The 26,172-nt window shown below is 38.1% G+C and overlaps 2 protein-coding genes across 4 annotated transcripts in view; one reads left to right on the plus strand and one right to left on the minus strand.

Moving 5' to 3' along the window:
• Positions 1 to 26,172, minus strand: part of LOC5569544 (pleckstrin homology domain-containing family G member 5) — a 380,350-nt gene that overhangs the window by 341,580 nt on the left and 12,598 nt on the right. The gene's annotated exons all lie outside the window — the stretch shown is intronic.
• Positions 1,240 to 17,785, plus strand: LOC5575305 (protein snakeskin). Of its 2 annotated transcripts, none has more exons than XM_021848745.1 (4): positions 1,240 to 1,400; positions 1,499 to 1,637; positions 10,976 to 11,302; positions 17,176 to 17,785. In XM_021848745.1, exons 2-4 carry the CDS (start codon positions 1,587 to 1,589, stop codon positions 17,281 to 17,283), a joined length of 486 nt encoding a protein of 161 aa, XP_021704437.1. In that variant the 5' UTR covers positions 1,240 to 1,400; positions 1,499 to 1,586; the 3' UTR covers positions 17,284 to 17,785. The 2 variants fall into 2 exon arrangements, with proteins under 2 accessions (XP_021704437.1, XP_021704438.1); XM_021848746.1 differs by having other exon boundaries at positions 1,292 to 1,400; positions 1,475 to 1,637.

Below are 26,172 nucleotides of genomic sequence, written 5' to 3' on the forward strand. Positions count from 1 at the left end.
TTATTTATTTTTTGCTGCATACTGTACTACTTATTGTCATAAAAGTCGACATATGTTGGTGAGTGACTAAAGTTTCTCACTACAGTCAGCACCCAATTCCGAGTAATTTCTATGACTGGTATCGCACTTGAAAGCTCCATGCAATAGATAAGTAAAGCAAAGTCACACACCCTTGAACATTGATAATTGCCCAGTAGAGTAAAGTGGGGCAAAAGTTCGAGTGGGGTAAGAGTTTCTTTTTAAGATTTCTAGCTCAATTCAAAACAAATCTTATAAATATCATGGTGGTTCGAATGCTATTCAAGTAAGAGTCTTTCACTCCAAATATCATAAAAATCGATTGAGATTTGGAAAAGTTATGGCTATTTGTTGTTTTTTGACGTGAATATTGTAAGTTTTGGTCAAACTTTCGTTGCATGGAACCAATTGAAAATAAAATCTTTTTCAATATTTTATGTAAGGGCGTTTCTAGGCCTATCATAAGGTTGGTTTGAGGTGTATTAGTTTTTGCATAAATGCTTGAAAACAATTTTTGGCCCATAGTGGGGCAAAAGTTCGAATCAGCGGGGCAAAAGTTCGACCCATGTATAAAATCACGGAAAAATTTGCAAATTGCCTAAAATCCACATATTATCTTCAAATTTATTTGAATTTGTCTGATCGTGTGAAAACTGTCACCAAAATTTTACGTTTCCACTTAGTTTTGCGAAAAACTGCTATTTTTGAGTATATTACAATTAACCCGGTTTTGGGCAATTATTTGATGAAAATTTAGTGTGTATTTTTCGGCAAACTTAAGTTTACGGCTGGTGTAAAGTATGCCTGTCATAAAAGGATCGATATTTTGTGTTTTAGCCAGCGAACTTTTGCCCCACACTAGATTCGAACTCTTGCCCCACCGATGGGGCAAAAGTTCAAATAAGACAATCAATTTTGAAACTGTTATAACTAAAAATGGGTAAATATTTTGACACAAGTTTGTTCAGCAAAATTAAAGCCAATATGTTGAAGATTCACTGTATGGTATTTGTTTTGTTTTAACTGCTATAGTTTTCCTGGAAACCTGGATTATACCACTAAGGTCGAACTTTTGCCCCACCTTACTCTATTCCCAGGCGAGCATGTTTCACTTTTTACCGTTACTGATCATGTAGTCTTTTTCCATCAAATAGTCACATATACCTTAAATGGGTCCCGATACACTACTCGCAAGTCTCTTATCTTATCGCAGACATATCTGGTTCGCCATATTGCTGCAACCGCGCGCTGCGATGAGCAAGTGGTAAGAAAGATAAGCCCAACCTGTTCGGAATACCTGCCGAAGGCGAAAGACACGTTCAGAATCGATTTAATTGTCCACTGAGGCACACTCTTGTCTGGCGAAAACTCATCACGATAAGGTAGAATATTGTCCCCATTTGCCACCGTTCTAGGACGAAGACTAGCTCGCATACTACTGTCCCACTTGTTTCAGTAACGTCATTCTTGATTTCCGCAGGTGCACATAGAAGCGGAAGTGCCTCAACATCGAACTTTCATCGAGAACATTGATTTAGTATCGACAGCAGCAACCACATCTGGACAAAATGGTGTCCGCCGAAACGATTGGATCGATATTCATCAAAGTGTTCAAATTGGTAAGACTTTCGCTAGAAGCGCACTCGTTTCTTCACACATTTTCCGTAGAACGTGCTAAGCTGCAGTGAAAACTATGTGAAGACCCATTTTGGGATGAGTCACAAACCGGAGTTATTTGGAAGAGTGGTTACGTTTCCTGATTCACTGTGACAATGTGGAAGAATAGAATTGTGGGTGTTGATGCTCCGCAATATGATGTTCGGTCTTGTGCATGAAATCACTTCGCAGCAGATTTCGCCAGGTGGTTTGGAATCAATGGTTGGTGGTGGTGGAAAACAAGACCGTTTGCATTGCACTGGGAATTTTCCAATCGGAAGAATAGCTACTAAGTGAGAAACCCCGACCACGAGTGCATGGAAGCTGCATTTAACGAAGAATACCCTTTTCTGGGGTACTTTTGGAACCGGAGAAGCAACGAGTGTCGGTGAAATTTCACCAGCAATTACGATTGGAAGTGGGAAAGTTTCGTAATTATTGGCAAAAAGGGCGTTCGACTCATTCAAGTGGCAGTTGAGGTGAATCAGTTCATGTGGAGCTGAAACGATAAGGTGCCTTATGAATTGTTATAAAATTGCTTCTTTTTTGCCACACCCAGATAACGGTTTGTGGCAGTACACCGGTGTTCCAGACCAATGGAGGTTGCGATTGTGGATGTGGGGAAACAGGTGAAGACGTACGTTTGTTTATGTTTGAGTGATAACGAAAATATTTTTTATGTGTTTCTGGTTATCAGTTTACACAAGCATGAAGGATGGTGTTGAAATTACGCTCGAAAATGGGTTAGTCATCGAAAAAGCATTGAGCTTGAATTGGTTGTCTTTGATTGACAATGGTAATGTTCAATGCAATTATAGTTTTATATTAATCATCAATACCGACTTATGTACATTATTTGAAAGCGGATTTTACCAATGACAAGGCAAAAGCTGAAACATTTTTTTCAGAGGTCAAATTTTGGTGATTTATTGTCAGATTTGGACAAAATAAAATTTCGTTTCGTAAATTGAAAACAAAAAGGGATCATATATTTCTTAGAACTTTGGACTTTAGAGTAAAGTGGGGCGAGAGTTTATTTACAATATTTCTAACTCAATTCAAAACTAATGTTAAAAATGTCATGCTGGTTCGAATTCTATTCAAGTAAGGTATTTCCACTCCAAAAATTATAGAAATCAATTGAGATATGGAAAACAGTGAATACTATTGATTGAATTTTATTTTTTCCATGCAATGAAAATTCGACCGAAAATAAAAAAAAATACGCCCAAAATCGAAAAATAACCATAATTTTCTATTATTTTAGGCGTAAAGATTTTAATTTCCGGTCGAATTTTCATTGCATGGAAAAAAATAAAATTTAATATTCAATATTCGCTATCATAAGGAGGCTTTGAGGGGTTTTAGTTTTCGAATCAGCGGGGCAAAAATCAAATTGCCTGTAATCCACATATTACTTTAAATTCAAGCGAGACTTGCCTGGTCGCAAGAAAAATCTCATCAAAATTTCTCCCTATTCCTTTGTTTTGCGAAAAAGTTCTATTTTTGGGTACATTTAAATTAACACTGTTTAGGTATTTTTTTTAAATGAAAATTCAGTGTGTATTTTTCTGCCAACATAAGTTTGCGACTGGTATAAAAGTATGTCTTTCATTAAAAAACGATATTTTGTGTTTTAGTCAGCATATCTTTGCCCCACACTAGATTCGAATTTTTGCTCGTTTAAGACAAGCAATTTAAAACTGTTATGAATAAATAAAGTCAACTCTGCCTTACTTGATATTCTATACCTAGCCTAACTCGATAGTATGCGTGGTCTCTGTAAGACGATAGCTCGATGTTATCTGCTTGAGTATCTCACGTGAGTTTACCTCTCCAACTCGATATTGTCATGAAAAGTGACAAATGTCCTCCAAATGTTTATAAATTTAATGAATTTGAACATTATTGTTAAATTAAAAGTAATATTAAGGATCAGTGGTGCATTTTGAACTGAACGCGAGCGAAAAATGAACGGAGCCCGAGCCAAATTTGCACTTGAACGTAGTAGTCAATGAACTTACGAGCAAGAGCTTGCCGTTGCTCAAGAACGACCCCTTCAGTTCACAATAATGATTGGAGGTCCCACTTGAAAAATGAATGTATTAATCGTCGTAAATTATCATGAAAATAGAAATCATACAGCCCTCGATATTATACATGTCAAAAACATAACATTGACCTAGAATTTGTCGTAAATCAGTCAAAACTGATCGCGTTCATTTTTCGGCTCGCGCGGGTTCATATTTTTTAACTGCTCAATGTTCAAGCCTACTTGATCGCTGCGTTCAACAAAATGAACTGGAACGCGAACTGAACGCGTTCAAATGCATCACTGTTAAGGATTACTGATCATTTCTGGATGATAAAATTTTTATTTTTTGTGGACCTTTAAAAAATGGTTGTGTAGGTTAATGTGGTAAAATTGTATTATTGTTCACGTTGAAATTACTATTTCGAATGTATCAAAATATTGAAAAGTTTAAAATTTGAAAAATATGTGTTCTGTAACTCGATATCGCCCTAATTTGATTGTCTTTTCAATATCGAGTAAGGGAGAGTTGACTGTATGAGTTGAAATTTTGACAAAGTATAGCCATGAAGATTCCCTGCATGGTATTTATTGCTTTTCGACTGTTATAGTTTTTCTGAAAATATTGATTATACCACTAAGGTCGAAATTTTACCCCACCTTACTCTGAGCACTTTTGAAAATCTTCTCCTTCAGCAGTTAGGCAATGCTATATTCACCAAGGAAGGAAGAAGCTTGTATTATCTGATATGATAAGCCTAATACATTTCTCTACAAAGTTCGTATTATTAAAGGAACGGACCTGGTGTAACGACTAGATCGAATGACATCCCCGAAATAGTCACTTATGACGTTAAAAAGTTATTGTGACGACTTTCTTCGGAAGGGAAGTAAAGCCCGTTGGTCCCGAGATAAACCAGCGCAGTCTTAGCCAATGCTGCGCTTCCATTGTAGTTTTCTTGGACATCGAAGACAAATTATGTGTCTGTCTGCAGGGCTGGCATCAACTCGCACAAAGAGCGCGCAAAGATCAGAATTTAACCACTGCATAAAGAGGAGACTGACGCGCGCAAAGTGTAACAACACGAACTTAATGAGGGCGCGCAGTAGGAAAGAGAGTGTAAACGATTACGCAAAGAGTGATGCTGATGGAGTGTGTTGGCAAAACATGCTCAAAATGTACGCAGTTTGGCTGACTTATACCATGGGTATTTTCAGAACGAGACCAACGAGTAGATGACGGTAATCGATGTCCGACACCATTTTGGAATCCAAGATAGCGTTTTCCGGTTTATCAAAATCACTTCAAACCTATACAACATGGGTATTTTTGGAATAGGGCCGACGAGTAGATGACGGAAATAGATGTCCAACATGATTTTGGGATCCAAGATGGCGGTTTGTGAAAATCATTTCAAACCCATGGAATATGAGTATTTTTGAAACGGAACTTTTGTGAAGTTATTTTGACAAACCGGAAGTCGCCATCTTGGAATCCAAAATGGCGTCAGACATCGATTTCCGTCGGCCTCAGTGTCGTAAAAATTCAGCCGAATGATACCCGATCAGTGTGAAAACGAACAAAAACAAACTCCGCTAGCACGAAGCCAATCTGACTATGAGAGCGAATGGAACGAGAAAGAGAGTGGGTACAACGCATGCACACATTCAGTTTCATTCACTGTTGCACAGTGGCTCAAAGCTGGCCAAAAGTCCAAAAAATGAAGTTTGAAAATTCTTTCTCGAATATTTTTTCTTGATTTCTTCAGTATTGAATAACAATTCCCCAAAGTTTCAGATCGATCGGTGCATATTTCGATTTTTTACAGCATGTGACCTGGAAAGATGTCAGCTGAAATTAACCCTTTTGAATTTTTCAAATTTCGTGAAGGTTGTTCTATAGAAATTGCAGTTTCTGTACTAAATCATAACTAAACCTTTCTCAACCGGTATCATTCGAAAGAATTTACCTTAAGCTTAGTTTTGAAGATATTTCAAACCATATTTGACATGTTTACCATTTGAGAATGGCAATTTTTCAAAGGTAGTGCAAGATATCCGGGAAACGCTCTAAAATGATCATTTACTCCTCAATGTGTGGCAAATATTCCATAGTATTCGATGTACTATGGCTTCACTTGCGCTTTTTTGCGCCAAGATAAGAAAAATTATTTTTAAGTTACAATACGAATCAGCCTATTAGACCATCATACTTGATATAATTATTGATATTTTTACCTATACCCCGAATTGATTCAAAAACCACCTCGAGCTTGCCCACGATATTCAACTTCAAATAGGCAATAAAATAATGACACGATGATCTGGACACGGATTTCAATGATTGAATTACAAAAATGTGCTATTTTAAACAAAATCTGTCAAATGTACCGGAAATATCGATTTTCTGTTTCAGCGACTATTTCTATCGAAATACCTCTAAAAATCATGTTTTGTCAAATAATCAACATTTTTGAAAGTTTTGAGTGAGAATTGTACTTTTGGCCAACATTTGTATGGGATGCGGCCACTGTGTGTTGTTGTCATTTTAAAATTCAATTTCACCTAGAAACACTGAAATTGAAAATATAATAAAAAAATATAAATGGTGTGAGAAATCGGCAATGTGATGCCTGTTTTTGAAGTGATTTTGACGAATCAGAAGTCGTCAACTTGGATTCCAGTTCCGGCTACACCATTTCCATATTTGCCTCATTGCAAACCCTTATGATCACCGAGCCCAAAATTATATAAGATCAAATTTTCAAATGTGGTTTTTAATGATCAGTATTAAGTTCAGATATATACACCTATACTATCCGTATCAACATGAACACTATAAACTTTACTGGATAACGTTCGGGATTAAAACTTAGTGAATTTAGTTTTCCTCTGTAATCATCATCCACATCACACAGTGTTCATGCACCCCTATTCATTTTTCCCCCACTTTCACTACAGAAAACTATCAAGCTTTTCGTGGTCTCGATAATGATATCAAAACCACATAAGTTCTACCTATCTCTAGAGTTGAATAAATCAACCTAACCACTTACCACTGTGGTATCCTCACGGTCCAATTTCACGACCAGACGGAACAAATAAGATGATAACAGAATGTGTTTCTCTGAAATGATAGTTTCCAAATGGACGAATGAAGAGGAAGCATGTATGGCAGGCGCGATAACTGGAGGTTGCATATGCTTGGACAATATGATATAGTGCAAGAAATCTGCATTAATGTGCTGGTATTTCTTGAACAAACTTCAAGCCTTCAATATGGGATGAGCTATATGTTAGGATTCCAGTTGATCACTCAGACTTCATCACAAAACTGGATGATCCCTTCCGTTGTTGACTATACTTGATGTAATTTTTCTCATTCAGGCTTATTCTGCAATTCGAACGAACGCTCTCAAACGGAAGCAAGTCAGCTTTAGTAACCTAAGTCATCCCACCTCACGCGATACACAGAATAAACACAAATCTTTTGTTTGATTCTTTTCGATAGAATTATTTATCAACTAATTTTCAATCGAAGTCATCGACTTCGTTAACATAGCCACAGTTTTGCTCAAGGAATGTAAATTATCCTACAGGTGAAACTTTTGACGCACTTCGTCAAAATCGTTCCTGAAAGGAATCTTTGACAAAAGGTCGAAAGGACAAAAGGTCGAAGAACAAAAGAGAAAAGACAAAAGGTCGAAAACTTTATTCAAAGAAGGAAAAGTTTACCACCAAGCAAACCATTTTCGACCTTGTCCTTTCGACCTTTTGTCTTTCGACCTTGAATAGCCTTGAATAAACCCATCGAAATTGGCCCCTAATTCTGTGTATTATTATGATAGATTGCATGCTTCATTTTTCCACCAATCATCACTAAGAAATCTTACGACGAAATTTTCTAAAGTCCTTCGACTAAACGTCCATACGACCAAATGTCTTTTCGACCAAAAGTACTTTCGACCAAATGTCATTCGACCAAACGTCATTCGACAAACGTCATTCGACCAAATGTCATAAAGCCGTTACAAAACATATATCGTTGGTAGTTAGAATAACAAATAAATCAAACAAAACTTACCCCAAACAAAATTGGAATAAAACAAATCTTATTATAATTAGAACAAAATTGTAACAAAATGCGCTTTAATGATATTCGAAAATTACAAAATTTCAGTAATTTAGGTCGCTAACAAAACACTTCTACTTTCAAGGAAGCTGTGGAAAATGCAAGAGAGTTTTCTACACGCCTCAACTATATTACACAAAAATGAGATCGATTCACACAAAATCGAGCTCTTCTGGGCCAACACATTATTAAAAACTGCTTATTTATTGATTTATTTTGTTTTTTTTTTGCAAAGTAAATGAAACATGAAGATCCTTTGCAATATGAAGTGTCTCAATGTTACATGAAATTTCTGAAAATGAAGCATAATTCAACACAACATTTATTTTCAGTATGAGTGAACATTACACTCAGATGCATTGGTGCTGAAGAGCGCAATTTTGTGTAACTTTTTTAAGAGGGTACCAACAACCACTATCTTATTGGTATTCTTACGTCTCCCCAATGGACATAAAGACGTGGCCGGTGCCGTTATCAATCTATAATCAAGGGTGTGCTGTTGTTCATGAAAGACGGTCAAACAAGCTCTTTTTGAGTGGTCCTCTGTGAAATACGTCGGATTATATTCTTGGCACTTTTGATACATTTCGGCTAGGTATGTTTGACGGGACTGCTAGTCTAATGGCTATTGCTTCTGCTTCCCAAGCAGAAGGTCTTTGGTTCAATCCCAGGCCTCTTTCTCATGTTTGTAACGTTCTTTCTTATAGTTATTTTTCTCTATCTTTCTACATCATCCTTGATTATAATTTCAAACATCATCTATCGCTAGAATTGAATAAATCGACTTAACCGCTGATCACAGTGGTATTTTTGCGGTCGAATAACCTATCCATCACTAACAAAACACTCCAACTTACAAGGTAGCTGTGGAAAATACAAGAAATCTGGTTTTCTAGTAACATCGGCAGGTATCTAATGAACATTCCTTTCTCTTCCTGATGGACATTTCGGTTTCTGTCATTGTTCATTGAAGATGGTAAAAACACTAAGATTCAAGCTTCCGTTCAAGTGGTTGTTTGTGAAACATCACTATCCTGATCATCCGTGACTAACTATGAAGTGTATGTTCTATCAGTTGATTGGTAAATCGTTGAATATTGTCAAAATATTCAAACAGATTTGTGGCTTATCAGGATAAATTATTATTTCTGATTATTGCATAAAAAAAACATTTCAAAAATATTTATGTCACGTCATGAATGTAAGATAACAAATAGTAATTCTAACAAATTAGCTGAGAACTGTATATAGAACTCAACATTCTTCAAACTTAATTTTAAAACATTGTGCATGGGTCCCGGAAAAAAAAATTCAATTTTATCCTGAATCCCCGGTCCAACAAAATGGCTGAAGAAAGGACACTCCATTCAAAATGAAACGTTAATTAGACGGTAAGCAGTACTAGGGTGCAGAGCTACTTGGGCACTTCCATGATTCACTTAGGCATGGGGGGTTTTCTCGGCCGATTTGTTTGAAACTTTAAAATAAGAAACATTTTAATACGATGCATGTTGTGGCCAAATATGGGCTTAGTAGCTTTCAAAAAATTTCGGCAGTGCATCAAAAGTGCCAATAGGATCCGGCTCCCTATATGATGTTTTGAAGTGTTGAAATCATTAAGCGAAATATTTAAGCGGTCATCCAATTTGTGCTGTTCAATTTCATTTAAAGCCTCCGCGCAGAAATTTCAAATTGTTTGCCCTCCCTAAAAGTGTGGAAGTTGGAGATAAAAAATTGGTAAGCCATTCCATTTGAACAATACCTTTCCAAACACATCCTGTGCAATCGAGCACCAAACATAAAGCTTCCTAATATTGACTCTTCGAGTCCGAGCCCGGAATGTAAACTTCGGAAAATAAAGGCAGCGTGCTTATGCAAATTATACCTTTATTTGCCCAAATATGCTTAGCAATGGGAAAACTTTTCAAAGTCATTCGGGAGGCATGGCCTTGTAATATTTCCCCTCTGACCGAACGGCGCTTCCAGCCGGGAAGCTTCAATTAACGATTTAATGTCTTCCATCTGCGTTTTGAAGCGTTTAATTTATTCATGCTCGAACGTCCAATAAATAGTCCACTGGTCTCCGTCGACTCATGGTACAGTGGTTCGAAGGTGGCCAAAGTTCAAAAATCAAACTGTTTTCTCTAAACGTTAATATTGTTACTGACTTCCTTAGCGCTTTTGTGGTTTAAGAACGAAGCTTGAAGCAGATTCATTGGATTTTGAGTTTTATACAATTATTTTAGTGGATCGTAGACATGAGTTTTCAAAATAATTTGTATTTGTAATCTTCAATTCCAATACTATTCATAAATTTGAAGAAAGCTCGAACCACAATGGTATCTCCAGAGCATTTATTGTAAATATATAAACAACTTCGCTGAAGATATGAACTTTCTACATAAGCTAGACTCTGCTAAGATATGACCAAATTTACATGCACACTAGCAGCACGTACCTAGCGTCGAAATTGCTAACAAAACAGCGTTGATTCAAAGTAATTTCAAGCTTCTGAACAACTTTGCTGAAAATACAAACTCAGCGGCAAAATTGCTAATCAAACAGTGCAGCCTCCTTTGCATTCAAGCTGCTGAACAACTATGCTGAAGACACGAACTCTCTAGGTGGTCAGAATAATAAGCTAGAGCCTGCTGCAATATGACCAAATTATAGGCCGACTAGCGCCAAGTTGCAGCTGAATTGCGCACTAGAATATTCAATGAATATTATTCATCTTATGAACGGTTTCTGAATAACATTGCTGAAGACCGAAACTTTATAAATAGTAAGGATTCCGAGATATTACATCATAAATATTATAGTTTTAGGTTATGCTAAACTTTTTGGGTGGTGCTGCAATATTCAACTGGGGAGTTGCATTACTAGGTGATGTGGTTCCATACTCATGGTGGGTAGTGCATGTATCATATATGGAATTGAAGCTATTTAAATAAGAATTCGAGGTTATGGCAGATATTTGCTTTCGATTGAACCACTGCGCATCGTCATCGTCGTTGTCGTCGGATTAGCAAGTCTTTTTTCCAAATTGCTCCCATCATTGCACGTCGTTAAGCACTAATCTAATTCTATTTGCACTACTCTATTCCTCATTCCTCCATTTGTTTTTTATTTCTCAGGCACTGAACCTGGTGGTTCTCATCATCTACCGAACGGGCTACGGGGGTGATTTCCTCGGCGTGGGTGGCACCTGGAACCTGAACGAGGAGAAAAGTCCCGACGCGGAAATTGTGGCCTCCGGAGTGTTTGTCGGCTACTTCATCTACACCTCGGTGCAGCTGATTACGTTCTGCTTCGGCACGACCAAGCTGAAGCGGGAGCTTTCGGACACTATAATGAATGTGGTCGGTACGTTCATGTGGGTTGCCGTCGGAGGCACGGCCCTCCACTATTGGCACGGTTATCTGGCGGAACATGACTTCCAGCACATCACCTCGGAGAGAACGGTAGGTGCAGAGTGGCATTGTGTGCAGAAGGTTCGGATGGTAGTGCATGCTTCACGTAGACAGTGTTAGCCGAACAAATTACTTGCATCTTAGTTTAGGGCCACTGGGACTTGGGATTATTTATTTTTCATTGCTTCCAGTAGATAGTTGACCCGGTTTCATCTTTTTCAAAACGATTTCAGCTTCCCTTCAACATTCAATCAATTAATCAATGCTCTTTATATAATGCATTATCCATTTACTCCGCAAAAATGAGCAATCAGTATGGCAGTCTTTATTGAGCTGTTGTGATCAGCATCACATGTAAAACTTTAAAAATGGTCGCTTTCCATTAACCCTGAGGCCTGAGTGAGACCAAAGTACTAAAACGCTCACCGCTCAGCGAAACTTTGACGGGTTCAAATATGTTTTGTTAGCATACTGGTACACATCTAGTTTCTAAAAGTGTCCAGAGTAACTCGGGTTTCTGGGTCAGGTCGGGTAAAAAAGGGCTTTTTTGGGACATACCAAACTATCTTTACTTATTTTCATTGACAATGATTTTGATTTGAATAAATCATCAAGATCTGATATTCAATATTATAAACCAAGAGTACAATATGAGTTTTTCGCCATTTAGAATGTATCGGAGGTGGCAACTCGGACTTAATGCCCTGTAGATCCAGCTATAGATCTGTTGTATGATAAACCGTTTCAATTCTCGAAAAGTATATATCAAACATAATTATTCACTAAAATGCGTTCTCCTAAGATTGGCACAGATGTTTAGATACAATTTGGTCACTTTATCGAAAATTTGAGGTGTCCCGGGACCCAAAAATGGATATTAGTATAAACAATCAAATGCAAAAACTATGGTCATCAGATTTAATCGTTTCTCAAAAGGTTCACCTAGATGCCTTTTTCCCTACTCTTTGATATAGTGGCTTATTCCGAAAACTATCTGTGACATAAGCTTTGTCTACAAACAGTGGCAAAAGTACGATCTACTCATTACATTGGTTTTTCACATTCAGTCTTTCATTCGTTACCCAAGCCTGTGTAAACTCAACACATGAACCCTGTGAACCACTTTTAGCGTTGCTAGTTGATTTATTTTCAAAATGGGTCGATAAAAATCCTTACAGAATTTGTTGTTTTTTACCATGCATGCTCCCAGGGAACATTATAGTTTTAAAAAGATTTTATGACAGACTTGGGTTGTAACTTGGGTTGATGAAACTACAAACACTGAAGGGTATCTAAGGAGGCGACATATGCAGAGGATAGGCAAAACGATTGAGGTAGGCAACATTTTGCCCAGATTCAAATGGTTATATCTTCCGGACATGTTCCTTATTGGTCATTTCCCCCAGGGCACCTAGAACGTACTATGGAGTAGGTAAAGCATCTAATTGTTCTTAATATTTTTCCAGAAGCATCATATTGAAGTTTGATGCCTACTTGAATATAGTTTCGGTTGATATAAAAAAGATTGGAAATACAGAAGTGACTGGCCATGCTTTCCGGAATTAGTTTTAGGGAAATGACCATATCTCGAAAGATTTTCAACGAATCTTAATGCGTCCACTTGCATTCTATCTTCAATTGGTGCTAGTTTCTCAAAACCATGTAAGCATCTATAGAAGTTCACACCGCACAAAATTGCAAGCGACAAAAAAATGGACATGACCTCGGAGAATCCGAAACATCTCCGGTGTCCGCTAACCAGTATGCATGGCCAAGAACATTACTGAAACTAAACTTAATTTCTCATCGATTTGTACAAATGAACGACTTTGTTCGTGATCTGTTATGCAACTTCTGTTTGTCTGGGTTCTTGCAGATGCATGGAATTTCAAAAAGTTATAAGTATTTGAATTTGAGCAAAATTTTGCCTGTCTCAATCATTTTGCCTTTCCCCTGTAATTTAAATCTCAAAAGCCCGACACAAGACTTGAATGCTACAAATGAATTGTTCTCACCAAACTTGTCTACCATGCTGCTTAGAATTGCCGGACGTTTCGAAAGCTGCGGGCAATTCGAATCAACACTGTTTTAAAACATAAGGTGGGGCAAAATTATCTGTTTTTTTTTTCCAAAATTTTTTGCTTTGTCATTGTGAACTGTCTAAAATTTACATGATACTTTTATATTTAGCAGAATATGTCGGATGACATGAAAGAACGCAACAAAATTTACCTTAGTGTTGGAAAGATTCGAAAAACATCTTGTATTTTTGGATATACCATAACTAATTCCATTTTCCATTCTAATTTTTGTGAGTATTTTCATGCAATAATAATTTAACAATTGGCAGGGGGTGTCTCTGTTCTGTGTCTATGTTTCGTGATTCAGAAAGCGGAATTTTGCCCACACTAGTTTCAAACGCTTGCTCTACCGGTTGGGCAAAAGTGTGTTTAAGACAAGTAACTTTGTAATTGTTGTAAACCAAAGTGGATTGATTTTTACTCAAGTTTGTTCGGTAAATTAAAACTAATATGTAGAAGATCCTCCGTGTTGTGTTTATTCCTTGTCAACTGTTGTATAGCGTAATGTAAATAAAAAAATTGCGCTTCTCAAGGATCAAACCATGTATCTCTTCTAATGAGCATCATTGACCACCAGCAGTTGCTATTCCATTATTGCTAGAACAATTGTACTTGTACAAGGAAACAACGGATGCCAGTTGGAATCAGTAGAACCCTAAGTGTGCAAGTATAAGAGTTCCTAAGCCAGGCCTGCACAACATTTTTAAACCGTGGGTCAAACCTAAACAACATTTTTTTTTGGCGGGCCAAATTTTTTATAGTCTACAAATATAATTATTTTTCGTATAAACTTACAAAAGTTAGTCAATGAAAAAATATTTTATTTTTAAGAAGGAACGTGCTGCTGAGCGAGTATCTTTTATATTCTATTGAGGATGCTGCTAAAGCTTTTGCAAGGACCCTGCCCAACACTATTGAGAATCCTGCCCAAGGTTTCCACAAATTTCATGTCAATGATCTTTTGAGAATCAAGCCCAAAATTATATGAAATTCTTATATTTGAAAGAATTTTGTTCAGGATTTTTCTTGAAGCCTTTCGAGAAATGTTTAAAATCATCTCCCAGGATTTTGTGTGAAAACAGTGCGATTTTGTTTGACCAACCTTTCGTGCGAAATATATATCATCAGTACATTTTATTTTGCTCTGCAAGAAAAATCCACGGAATGCGATTATCCGAAAATGTCGATATACCGTAGCAATGATATTTAAAATCACCAAATGTTTCACATATAGCAAATTTAGATCCTTGAAGAACGAAAAGATCCAACCCTGAATTTTGACGTTGCGTTTGAATTGCGCGCATATTAAAGGCGCGTTACCGCTACCGCTAGAAGTGGATTTAAAATGAGCGCCGCAATACCAACCAACAATTTGGAAAAGGTCATCGAAGAACATTTTCAATGACTTTTTGCGTGTAGATGGTTGATCCCAGTAATATTCAATTGTCAAAGTCACGTGATAGTTATGCCATTTAACAGCACTGCCTACAGTTTTCGGTAATTCGGTTAATTTTCCTTTCAAGTAGTGGAAATGGGCTTTCTCATTACGCTAAAGTTCAAGCTTTCAAATCAAGATTATTTTTTATGAAGAATAGTTTTAATAAGATTCGTGCTAGAGTCTAGCTTGAAACATTCACTCATTTTCGAAATCTGAACCTTTAGTTGAAGTACAGCTTGAAAAAAAAATAAAAGAAAAGGAAAGTATTTTGGGCTTGGTATGCTCTAGATGCTCTAACTCAAGTTGATAAATCCTGGGAGAGACTCGCGAAGAGGAAAAATATTACAGCATTTACAGCCCAGTTCCCGCTTTCACAAAACGTCAAATGCAGCCAGTCACTTCTATGGCAGAAAAAGTGAAAATATTGCATTCAAAATAATATGTTATTAAAAATCTCAGGAGCAGTTTTTCAAAAGAAGTGGATACAAGACTAGTTATTTCTTATGTCTGCTAACAAGACTAGTTATTGGACACAAGACTAGTTATTTCTTATGTCTGCTACGTTTGCTGGCATTGCTCGATCAATTCATTTACTCTAAAGGCTATTTATGCTTCGGTGTGATGCAACCCCAAAAACTTTTTGCTGAGATGTTCATGTGAGGGTTAGAAATGTTTGCGAATTTTTGATGTTAACACGAAGAAAAAAACTCAGCAATCACAGAAAAAGAACACCTACATTGCAAATCTCGTCTCATGGTAAAACTATCAATGGGCTAGCTATGAGACGAATCTTCAAACCCTTCACGGGCCGTTCGTATAATGTGAACCATCATATTCTACTGATTTGTAAAATAAACATGAAACGAGCTCACAAGTTGATATTCCATACTCGCAATTGAGAAGTTGCCCAAAAAAACGTAAAAATGAAACAATACTTCCACTCCGGCGATACCAAAAATCGAATCGGCTTGCTTGGGCTTCTCGGAGTGCACTATCCAAAAACCGAAGATATAATCATGTGTCTCTAATATCTATTAATCTTATTCCGCTGTCAGAAACGTTCCAGTACATCATAATTTTGAACTATAGGTCGTCAAATTTGCAGAAACTACTTGTTTTATCAATAATAAAATTTAAAATATGATACATATATAATTTTTTGTTATCTTATCCGCCAGTCATGTAGAATAGGGCATCAACTTTATCCTATATGAAATTTGGTTTAAATCGTTTTTTTTTTCATATATGCAGTCTCGTGCTATAATATTTTTGAAGATGGCAGTGGATTTGGCAACTCTAATTAAGTAAATAGCAGAACTTTGGTGGTTGACACAAAAAAATGTCCGCAGTGTTATACTTTTTCTGGAAATATTGATTATTGTGCAACAAAATATCATTGTTTTCTAGAGGAAACGCATTTATATGTTCTCAAACTGACATATTTCAGCCATTTAGATGCCACATATTGGGTTCTAGAAGTTCTGAAAACTTTGCATGGGATGGAATTATAGACATTTTTTGTCCGATTTAATATTGATAAGAAACCATTTAAAATTGATTCAAGTTTAAAAGTGTAGAAAGAATAGTCAAATATAAACGTAAATAAATCAATTTTGATAAATTCATCAAGAAATTTGTTAGAGTGCAAATTTAGTTCATATCAAAACATTTCAATGCTTTTTGGTGACATTGGGCACCTCCTGGCATAATCCGGGGAAATATTGTTCTCAGGAGAGTTGCCATATTCAAGAAAGAATCTTAAGGCATATCAATTTTGCCACTTTATTTTTGCTTTGCCACTTTTTTTTCTAAACTTTTGAAAGGAAAGATTAGTCGTCACAAAAAAACTTGAATATTGAATTGCAACGAAAAAACTAGCCATACGCCATTAAAACGTGATACTAATCAACGGAGATGTAGATCTAGATCTCTAATTGCAAATTTTATCACAGATGCCTCAATAAGCTATCGAAGATGAAAATCTTTTACGTGCCAAAGGCACGTGTCCATGACAAAAACTCTGAGATTTTGGAAGAGATGAATTACTGACATAGTCCTGACAAACAGTTTTGGACATAATTCTCCCAAATTTTCGGGCAGAATTTTGATTGAGATAGGTGAGATTCTAACATTTAGATAAGAAGCGATTTTTGCCTCACTAGAGATGTAATTTCAATGACTAGAAAAGACAAATATCAAAAGAGATTACACAAGACTAACGGTAAAATATGACACACCATATCTGTAACAGCAGGAAATTATGTACAACCCCCGCCTACACGAAGCAAAAAGATTGAATCTCATCACCGAAGCACTTTCACAATTAAACTTTGCCCAATTTTTCATCTTCTCATCCTCACTTTTTCAAATTCTGTTTCCAATTTTTCTTCCCCCCACCCCGCTAGGCTGGACTTGCCCTGGGATCGCTTTGCGTTGTGACCGGTGCCCTGTACCTGGCCGATTCGGTGCTGGCCTTCATCCACTACGCCAAGCACGAGAACAGCAAGTACTAATTGAACGCGAACGGCGGCCCGAAGAAAAGTACCGATCCAGGTGTGGTAGGTTGTAAGCTTGAATTATTGCAGCGGGTGCTATCAAGATTTTGCCCAAAAATGTGCAGCAATGCTTCCGTGTACTAGTTAATAATGTAAGTAAGTAAGGTCTAAACGAAGAGGAAAAACTGTCATAATTTAGGTACCGTAAGCGTGGTTTTAAGATAAAAAGAGCAGAGGTGAAACTTTTACCTACTTAATGCTTATTGCTTGGTGGGAGGCACATTTGCCAAGATAAATGGCAAGTAACGACATTTTCTGTTAGTATTCTACAAATATACATAACAATACAAATGTAAGCGTTAAGTAAGAAGCCGTGAAAGTGCAACGTACCGAATTCCTTAACGAGAAAAGAAATAGAACCGGACAATTCGATGTAAAATATAAATACCACATTTAAGAAAGTTGTATCCAAGAAAAGATTAGAATTTCATTACCAATAAACCGCATTTCTTATGGAAAAGTTGTCATTTTTGTCCGAACGTCTATTTAGGTATTTGCATAACAATTTGATCGATATTTCTTACAGGTTCTTGCAAACATGAGGGATCATGTCAATTAGTTCAAATCATCCATTTTCAACCTTCTTTAGATTTTTGAGCTCTCAATCAGGGCTGTGCATCGATATTATCAATTTCATCGATACGATATCGATATATTTCCATATCGATAAAACTATTGTCGATCTGATAACAAGTCTAATATTCAGAACAACAATTATAAATTATTTTACATAAATAAAGCGGATCCAAGAAAATGTTTAGATATCCGTTGAATATGACAAAGCACCATCACAAAAATCAAGTAATGAATTACGTAAAGTAACAATTGTGGGTTTTGCTTTTGAACATCTCTTTGGAACTTTGGTCATATGCTGACAGGGAAAAGAAGCGGGGGGGGGGGGTGTGCTTCTGCAAACCTGGAGCCTTTGTACTCCATGTAAGGAGCGGTTCACAACAGCGTCTGTTCTCCATGTCAGAGGCAGCTGATCATCGCCCGAGTGCCAGAGATATACTCTAAGCTAAACTTTGTGCACAATGGTCTTCCGAACATTTAGAGGGAATGGTCATCCGGAAATCTAGGGGGTTGGTGTCAAGCCCTCCCGAGCAGAAGAAAATAACTACTGAATACCTAATTGAGGTATTCCATACCAGATAATTTCCAATACTTACAACCTCAATGAGGTAAGAATGAGCCCTGCATAAGAGGTAAAATACCTCAAATAATATCTCAAGCATATTCTACGAACACCAAACTGATAACTAGATCAGGTATTGTAATACCTCAATAATACTTGATGGTTTTTCATATAAAAGTGAAATTTTCCAATAGTAGTTCAATACCTCCAGCAGTCCTCAATAGCTATCGAATACCAAAATGAAGTATTTTTAATTGTGTTAAACATGTTTTTTCAAATACCATTATAATACCAAAATGAGATATTAATAACTGAGCAATACCTAATTATGGTATGATACCAAAATATGGTATGCATAAGTTATTGGCGAGTTATTCTTTTCTCCTCGGGCTGCAAGCCAACCGTGAAACACATCAGCACAGGACCGTCAACGAGAGAATATGGACCGGAACAATCGGCGAAAACCACAACGACGGAAATGGACTAGCGATTGGAAGCTCGGTACGTGAAACTGCAAATCTCTCAACTTCATCGGAAGCACACACATACTCTCCGATGTACTGAAGACCCACGTTTTCAGCATGCGAACGTTTAGAGGTAGCTATACCATCTACCAGAGCTGCGGCAACACACATGAGCTGGGAACAGCTTCTATAGTAATGGGTGATATGCGAAGGCTCGTGATCGGGTGGTGGTCGAACAACAAAAGAATGTGCAAGTTGCGGCTCAAAGGCCGGTTCTTCAACTTTAGTATCATAAACGTGCATAGCCCTCACTCCGGAAGCACTGATGATGACAAGGACGCATTTTACGCGTAGCTCGAACGCAAGTACGATCGCTGCCCAAGCCACGACGTCAAGATCATCATACAGTCAAATAACATTTACAATACCGTTTATGTACCACATAAACATTGCTCTTCATAGCTCCTTTCCGGTAGAAGCATTTCGCATTTAATTAATGCCACATGTTCATGCGCACTCTTTCGGCTGTCATTCCAGGTGTTTTTTTCTTCAATCTAGTACTCTTGAAACCTTTGTTTTTTATCTCGATCTCTCCCTATCTCGATGGACCCTTCAATATCGAGATGTGGAGAGTCGACTCTCCACATCTCGATGTTCTACATCTCGATATCTCTCCCTATGTCGATGATTACGTAATTCCCTGCATACATTTTCACTCTCCATATCTCGATATCCTCCTTATCTCGATATCTCCATATCTCGATATGCATCTGTTGATTTTTCGTTCTCAATTTTCTCTCCGTATGTCGATATGACCAATATCGAAGGTTAATAGACAAAAGTTTTGGGATTCAAAACAAATTGGGAGCGCAAAACGACGTCTGTTTATGTATTACTTTCTTGGCAACGGAGTGTTTTTCAATCAAGTATTCATCGAAAATGTGTTCTTTGTCTCGATCTCTCCCTATCTCGATGGCCCCTTCGATATCGAGATGTGGAGAAGCGACTGTAGATGATTTCAACGCTCAGGTTGGCCAGGAGGAGGAGTTCAGACCGAAGATTGGAAAATTCAGCGCCCACCGGCTGACGAACGAGAACGGCCTACGACTGATAGATATTGCCGCCTCCAAGAACATGGCCATTCGTAGCACCTATTTCCAGCACAGCCTCCCGTATCGGTACACCTGGAGATCACCTCAGCAGACAGAATCGCAAATCGATCACGTTTTGATCGATGGACGGCACTTCTCCGACATAACTGTCGTCAGAACCTACCGTGGCGCTAGCATTGACTCCGGCCACTACCTGGTGATGGTGAAACTGTGCCCAAAACTATCCGTCATTAACGATGTACGGTACCCACGCCTACCTCGGTAAGTACAATCCTGCGCGACTGAAACAGTCGGATGTCGCCGATGCGTACGCGCAGCATCTTGAAGCAGCGTTGCCGGATGAGGGCGAGCTCGATAGGGCCCCTCTTGAGGACTGCTGGATGACAGTCAAATCAGCCATCAACGACGCTGCCGAATGCATTGTCGGATATGTGGAACGGAGCTCAAGAAACGATTGGTTCGACGAGGAGTGCCAGGACGTTTTAGAGGAGAAGAATGCAGCGCGGGCTGCAATGCTGCAGCATGGTATACGGCAATGGGAGCATCTTGACGGACGGACGCGAGGTGATCGAAAGGTGGAGGCAGCACTACGATGAACACCTGAATGGCACAGAGAACACATCAGAGCAACGATGGACGGTGTGCAAAACTGCGTGAAGATCTCGGGCGAACACTCCAGTTCGTTCGAGTCTCGGCGGGGACTATGACAGGGCGATGGACTTTCGTGCCTGTTGTTCAATATTGCGCTTGAAGGTGTTATGCGGAGAGCCGGACAGTCGAGGCACGATTTTCACGAAATCCGGACAATTTGTTTGCTTCGCGGACGACATGGATATTACTGGGAGGAAATTTGAAACGGTGGTAGATTTGTTCACCCGCCTAAAACGCGAAGCAACAAGAGTCGGGCTAATGGTGAATGCGTCGAAAACAAAGTACATGCTGGTTGGCGGAACTGAGCGCGACAGGACCCGCCTAGGAAGCAGTGTTACGATAGACGGAGATACCTTGGAGGTGATGGACGAGTTCGTCTACCTCGGATCCTTGTTGACGGCTGACAACAATGTTAGTCGGGAAATACGAAGGCTCATCATCAGCGGAAGTCGTACCTACTATGGGCTCCAGAAGAAACTGCGGTCAAGCAAGATTCACCCCCGCACCAAATGTACGATGTACAAAACGCTCATAAGACCGGTAGTCCTCTATGGGCATGAGGCGTGGACTATGCTCGAGGAGGACTTGTAAGCTCTTGGGGTTTTCGAACGCCGAGTGCTAAGGACGATCTTCGGCGGCGTGCAGGAGAACGCCGTGTGGCGGCGAAGGATGAACCACGAGCTTGTTCAACTCTACGGCAAACCCAGTATCGTGAAGGTAGCTGAAGCTGGAATGATACGCTGGGCAGGGCATGTTGAAAGAATGCCGGACAACAACCCTGTTAAGATGGTGTTCGCTACGAATCCGGTCGGAACAAGAAGGCGTGGGGCGCAGCGAGCTAGGTGGATTGACCAGGTGCACCAGGACCTGGAGAGCGTGGGTCACAGTCGAGGATGGAGAGAAGCGGCCGTGATCCGAGTGAATTGGCGAATTATTGTTGGCGAGGCTTTATCAAGATAATTGATTTAAAGCCAAATAAGTAAGTAAGTAAGTAAGTAAGAAATCTCATGAAGTTTGCTTGACGACTACTCGGCTGTGCAAATCTTGGTGAAAATGAGCCACCAGAAAGCGAATTATGAATTCCGTTTGAATCATCATCAACCATCCTTAAAATTGGTTTGCAATACCATGAAGTTTGATTTGCAGCAAGATAGATTTCGGAACCACAAATTTAGTGTTCACTTGTCCAAGAAAATCATAAATTTCTCCCCCATCAATCAACGCACTAATACACTACCGTGCATAAGTTTGGGTTCACCCCCTAAGAACATGCAAAAATGTTCAGTCCATATCTCTGTGATTACACGTCCAATTGGAACTATCTAAGCCGCATTTGAAAGGCAAAGAGTTATTCTTACTTCGTATGTATTTTTCCAAAACCATTCTTTGAACTTTGTATACTAAATTGTTACTTAAAGTTGTTAAAGTTTTCAAAAACACACTGAAAAAACATAGCTAATTTCTTCAGCATTGGATCGACCAAAATTTTAAAACAAGGTGTCATTAGAATCGTAATCTTACATTCTTTGAGGGGCGCTCATGAAAATTTTGCGAAAAACAGTCATTCAAGTCATCGTGCAAAAGTTTGGGTTCATCCCTCAGTATGGTGTATCGTGCAAAAGTTTGGGTTCACCTGAGCCGCACGCAAGTGATTTGAGATTTAATAGAATTTTTTATTTAAACTCAAATTTTTGCTACCTAGGAAACTTCGCGAAGAGCTATGGAAGATTATGGACGAGAATGAACGAACAAGTACGAAGGTGGACCTCATCGACTCATGTACCGAAATTTTCTAACAAATGTTCTGACAAATGTCAGTGTTAACAAATATCTCTAAAATAAAAAATCAGAGGATCTCATTTCGTGGTAAAATTGATCACTTGTCAATGCCATTATTGTTAGTTTTCAAAACAACTCTACATGATAAATTCGAGATCCCTGAATCCAAATATGCTTGTCAAATTCTTAACAATACAATATTTATATAAATAACGAATATTTAAATTTCAAAAACTACGCGGAAATCGCCTAAATGTATGCAACTTTCTAAGGAATTCAATGATATCTAACAGAAATTCGATTATTTCAACCATATGAGCTAATTGAAACGAGTTTAGAAGATGAAATCTGGTTTGGGCATATATCTCAAGCATCCTCACAAACTTTCAGTTTTATACCATGTTCAAATCCTTGCTTAGAAATAGAAGTTCATTGGTGTTTGTCAATACTGCACCGTGCACGATTTTGAAATTTTACATTATTTTTATAGTAATAAACATTCTTTAACGCAAAAAACTTCACAACAAACAATTCGACAATAGTTACGACAAACAACGTTCATTTACTGCAGCTTACATTGATATTTGTACTCCATTACGAATGATTAAAATCGTGTGATATGATGATCAATTTCACCCTTCTGATCAATTACACCCGATTTTTTGGTAATTTCGTACGTCGGGAGGTAATTTTGTACGTCACTGCTGTTATTCACATACAATTCACAGTATACGATATGCTTAAGCAAAATATGTTATTTTGCGAAGAATTAGAAACCATGAAATTGCTGGAACACCAAATTTGTCCAATTTGGAATGTAATGTCAGTAATAGAAAGAAGAAGATAAAAATGCCATCTTTAGCATCCAGGTTTTAAAATGTTAGTAGCTGTACGGATTTTGAATCACAGGTGTACGGATTTTGATTCAACTTTATTCAAGTGTACGGATTTCGATTCAAGACAAGTCATTTTTATTCCCTTTTTTTATGATTTCTACTCAACTTTTAGATCTTGATGTAATTATTTACATCTAAAAAGATGTTAAGGTAACTGAAAAAAGGCTAATCGATTCTCTGTACAAACCCACGCATTTTAATCATAGGCTTTTGTCTGGCTTAGTGCTTAGGTTACGGATTTCGGTCCCACACGGTACAGTGCTGTGTGAAGATATCGGGTGTATTATCGGACCCGTTTGAAACACGCAAAGGACTTCGACAAGGCGATGGCCTTTCCTGCCTCCTGTTCAATATTGCGCTAGAAGGGGTTATGAAACGGGCGGGCTTCAACATGCGGGGCACGAGCTTGAATAAATCCAGCCAGTTCATCTGCTTTGCTGACGACGTGGTCATTGTCGGAAGAACGTTCCAGGTGGTTTCTGAACAGTATACCAAGCTGAAACGTGAAGCAGATCGGATTGGATTGAAGGTAAATACGTCGAAGACTAAATATCTACTGGCTGGAGGAACCGAGCGCGATAGAGCTCGCATTGGCAGACGCGTGATGATCGACGGGGATGAGTTCGAGGTGGTGGACGAATTTGTCTACCTAAGATCATTGATAACGTCGGATAACAACTACAGCAGAGAAATTCGAAGATGTATCATTGCTGGAAGTCGTGCTTACTACGGGTTCCACAAGACCTTGCGGTCTGGTAAACTTCACTTCCGTACTAAGTGTACCATGTACAAGACGCTGATAAGACCGGTAGTCCTCTATGGGCATGATACGTGGACAATGCTCGAAGCGGACCTGCAAGTACTAGGAGTTTTGAACGACGTGTGCTTAGGACGATCTTCGGTGGAGTATGTGAGAACGGCGTATGGAGGAGAAGAATGAACCACCAGCTTGCACCAACTCTACGGTGAACCCAGTATCCAGAAAGTCGCCAAAGCTGGAAGGGTACGATGGGCGGGACACGTTGTGAGAATGCCGCACTACAATCCCGCAAAAATGGTGTTCACCTCAAATCCGGCCGGTACAAGACGAAGGGGAGCGCAACGAGCTAGGTGGTTTGACCAAGTGGAGCAGGATCTTGGAAGTGTGGAGCGATCGAGAAATTGGAGATTAGCAGCCATGGACCGAGTTAGTTGGCGTAACATTGTGGCGCAGGTGATGTCTTGAAGGACGTAGAGCCAGCAAAAGTAAAAATAAAGTAAAGAAAACTTCGTAAAATCTGTTAAATAAACATTTATGCCTGTGAAAATATATTCAAGGCGATGATATGTTGTTGTTCCAGCATACAATTTTGTGTGAAGGTTAATTTAACATGTTCAATAGGAAACACAAATTTTAGATCACACTCAAAATTTACTTCACTTGAGAAAATAAAAAAAAAACCTGCTCCTCATATATGTTTACTGGACTCCTAAAATCAATTTAATGTTAAAAAAACAACATAATATCGATTTGAATTTATATTTACAGGTATGTATGTTTATTAAACAGGGTTTAGCGAAGTTTATTGGGTGAAATGAATTCTGAGTGTGATCATTTTTTTTCTACTCAAACATGTTAACCTAACTTTTATAAGCAAATTTATTATTGAATTAAAATTCACACTCAAACAAGGGGGTTTACGAAGTTTCTTGGGTAAAATAAACTTTTAGTGTAATCAAAAAATACCTATTTCTTCTCAAAAATGTTCACTTAACTTCTATAAGCAAGTTCATGTCGAAAAAACTATATGCCATTGCTTCGAATTTCGATCTACAGGCAGACATACTCTTCAAATTGAATTCCAAGCAGTTTCTTTGGTAAAATCAATTTTGAGTGTTTTTAAATGTGTATATTTTTATTCAAATTTATTAACTTATCTTCGACAATCAACTTTATGGAGAAAAAACTATACGTCATAGCTTTGAATTTTGATTTACAGGCAAACGAGACCAAGAAATAGTATATACCCCTTAAAACGCTTATATCTTACTACGACTATGCTTTGCTCATTATACAGTTATGATTTTTCGAAGTTTTCGGGCATTTTTTTGATGGGAGTCCCTTATTACTGTTTTTTATAGCTACGATCATGTTTAGTACTTTTCATTTGAAAATCTACACTAGAAATGTCGAATTGTGAAACAAAATCAAAAAATGATTGCATAGCGGCACTGAAATATTATTTTATAGGTTTGGTAAACATTCCAAATGGAAGTCTCCCATTCTCCATTTGCTACGAATCTGTTTGATATTTTTTCCATGCAATGCTGGTCCTGAATGTTTTCAACGGTGAAATCAAATTATAATATTTTTGTCCGATGGCTAAGATATGAGCTCTGAACCATTGTAACGCTGTTTTTTTCTGAGGTTGACCATCTTTGTTCAGCCCCTCACGGACCGTCTACCTTGCTACGATCATGTGTGTTATTTTTCTGTGAAGTTCGTATAACGCTGTCTGAGATCACCGTTGCCTACGGTTTTTTTTTCACACAGTAGCGTGACAGTTAATTTGTTATCCAAACCAATATGATAAACATATTGTGAATTCTACTTGTCTCGAGAACTACTTGTGGAAGGTTTGTAAGTGTTGAGGACTGTCATATGGGCATGATTACCGTTTTGTCTCAAATTCCGAACAGACTCATATTCCGAACACTCGGTTTTTGTATGGCGACAAGGTTGAAATGTTTCGCTGAAATATGTCATCAAATAACCAGGAAATGGTAGTGAATTGCAATTCAATTTTCACGTCTTCCAATATAATTTATAC

Source organism: Aedes aegypti, chromosome 3 (genome assembly GCF_002204515.2).
Source record: "Aedes aegypti strain LVP_AGWG chromosome 3, AaegL5.0 Primary Assembly, whole genome shotgun sequence".
NCBI lineage: Eukaryota > Metazoa > Arthropoda > Insecta > Diptera > Culicidae > Aedes > Aedes aegypti.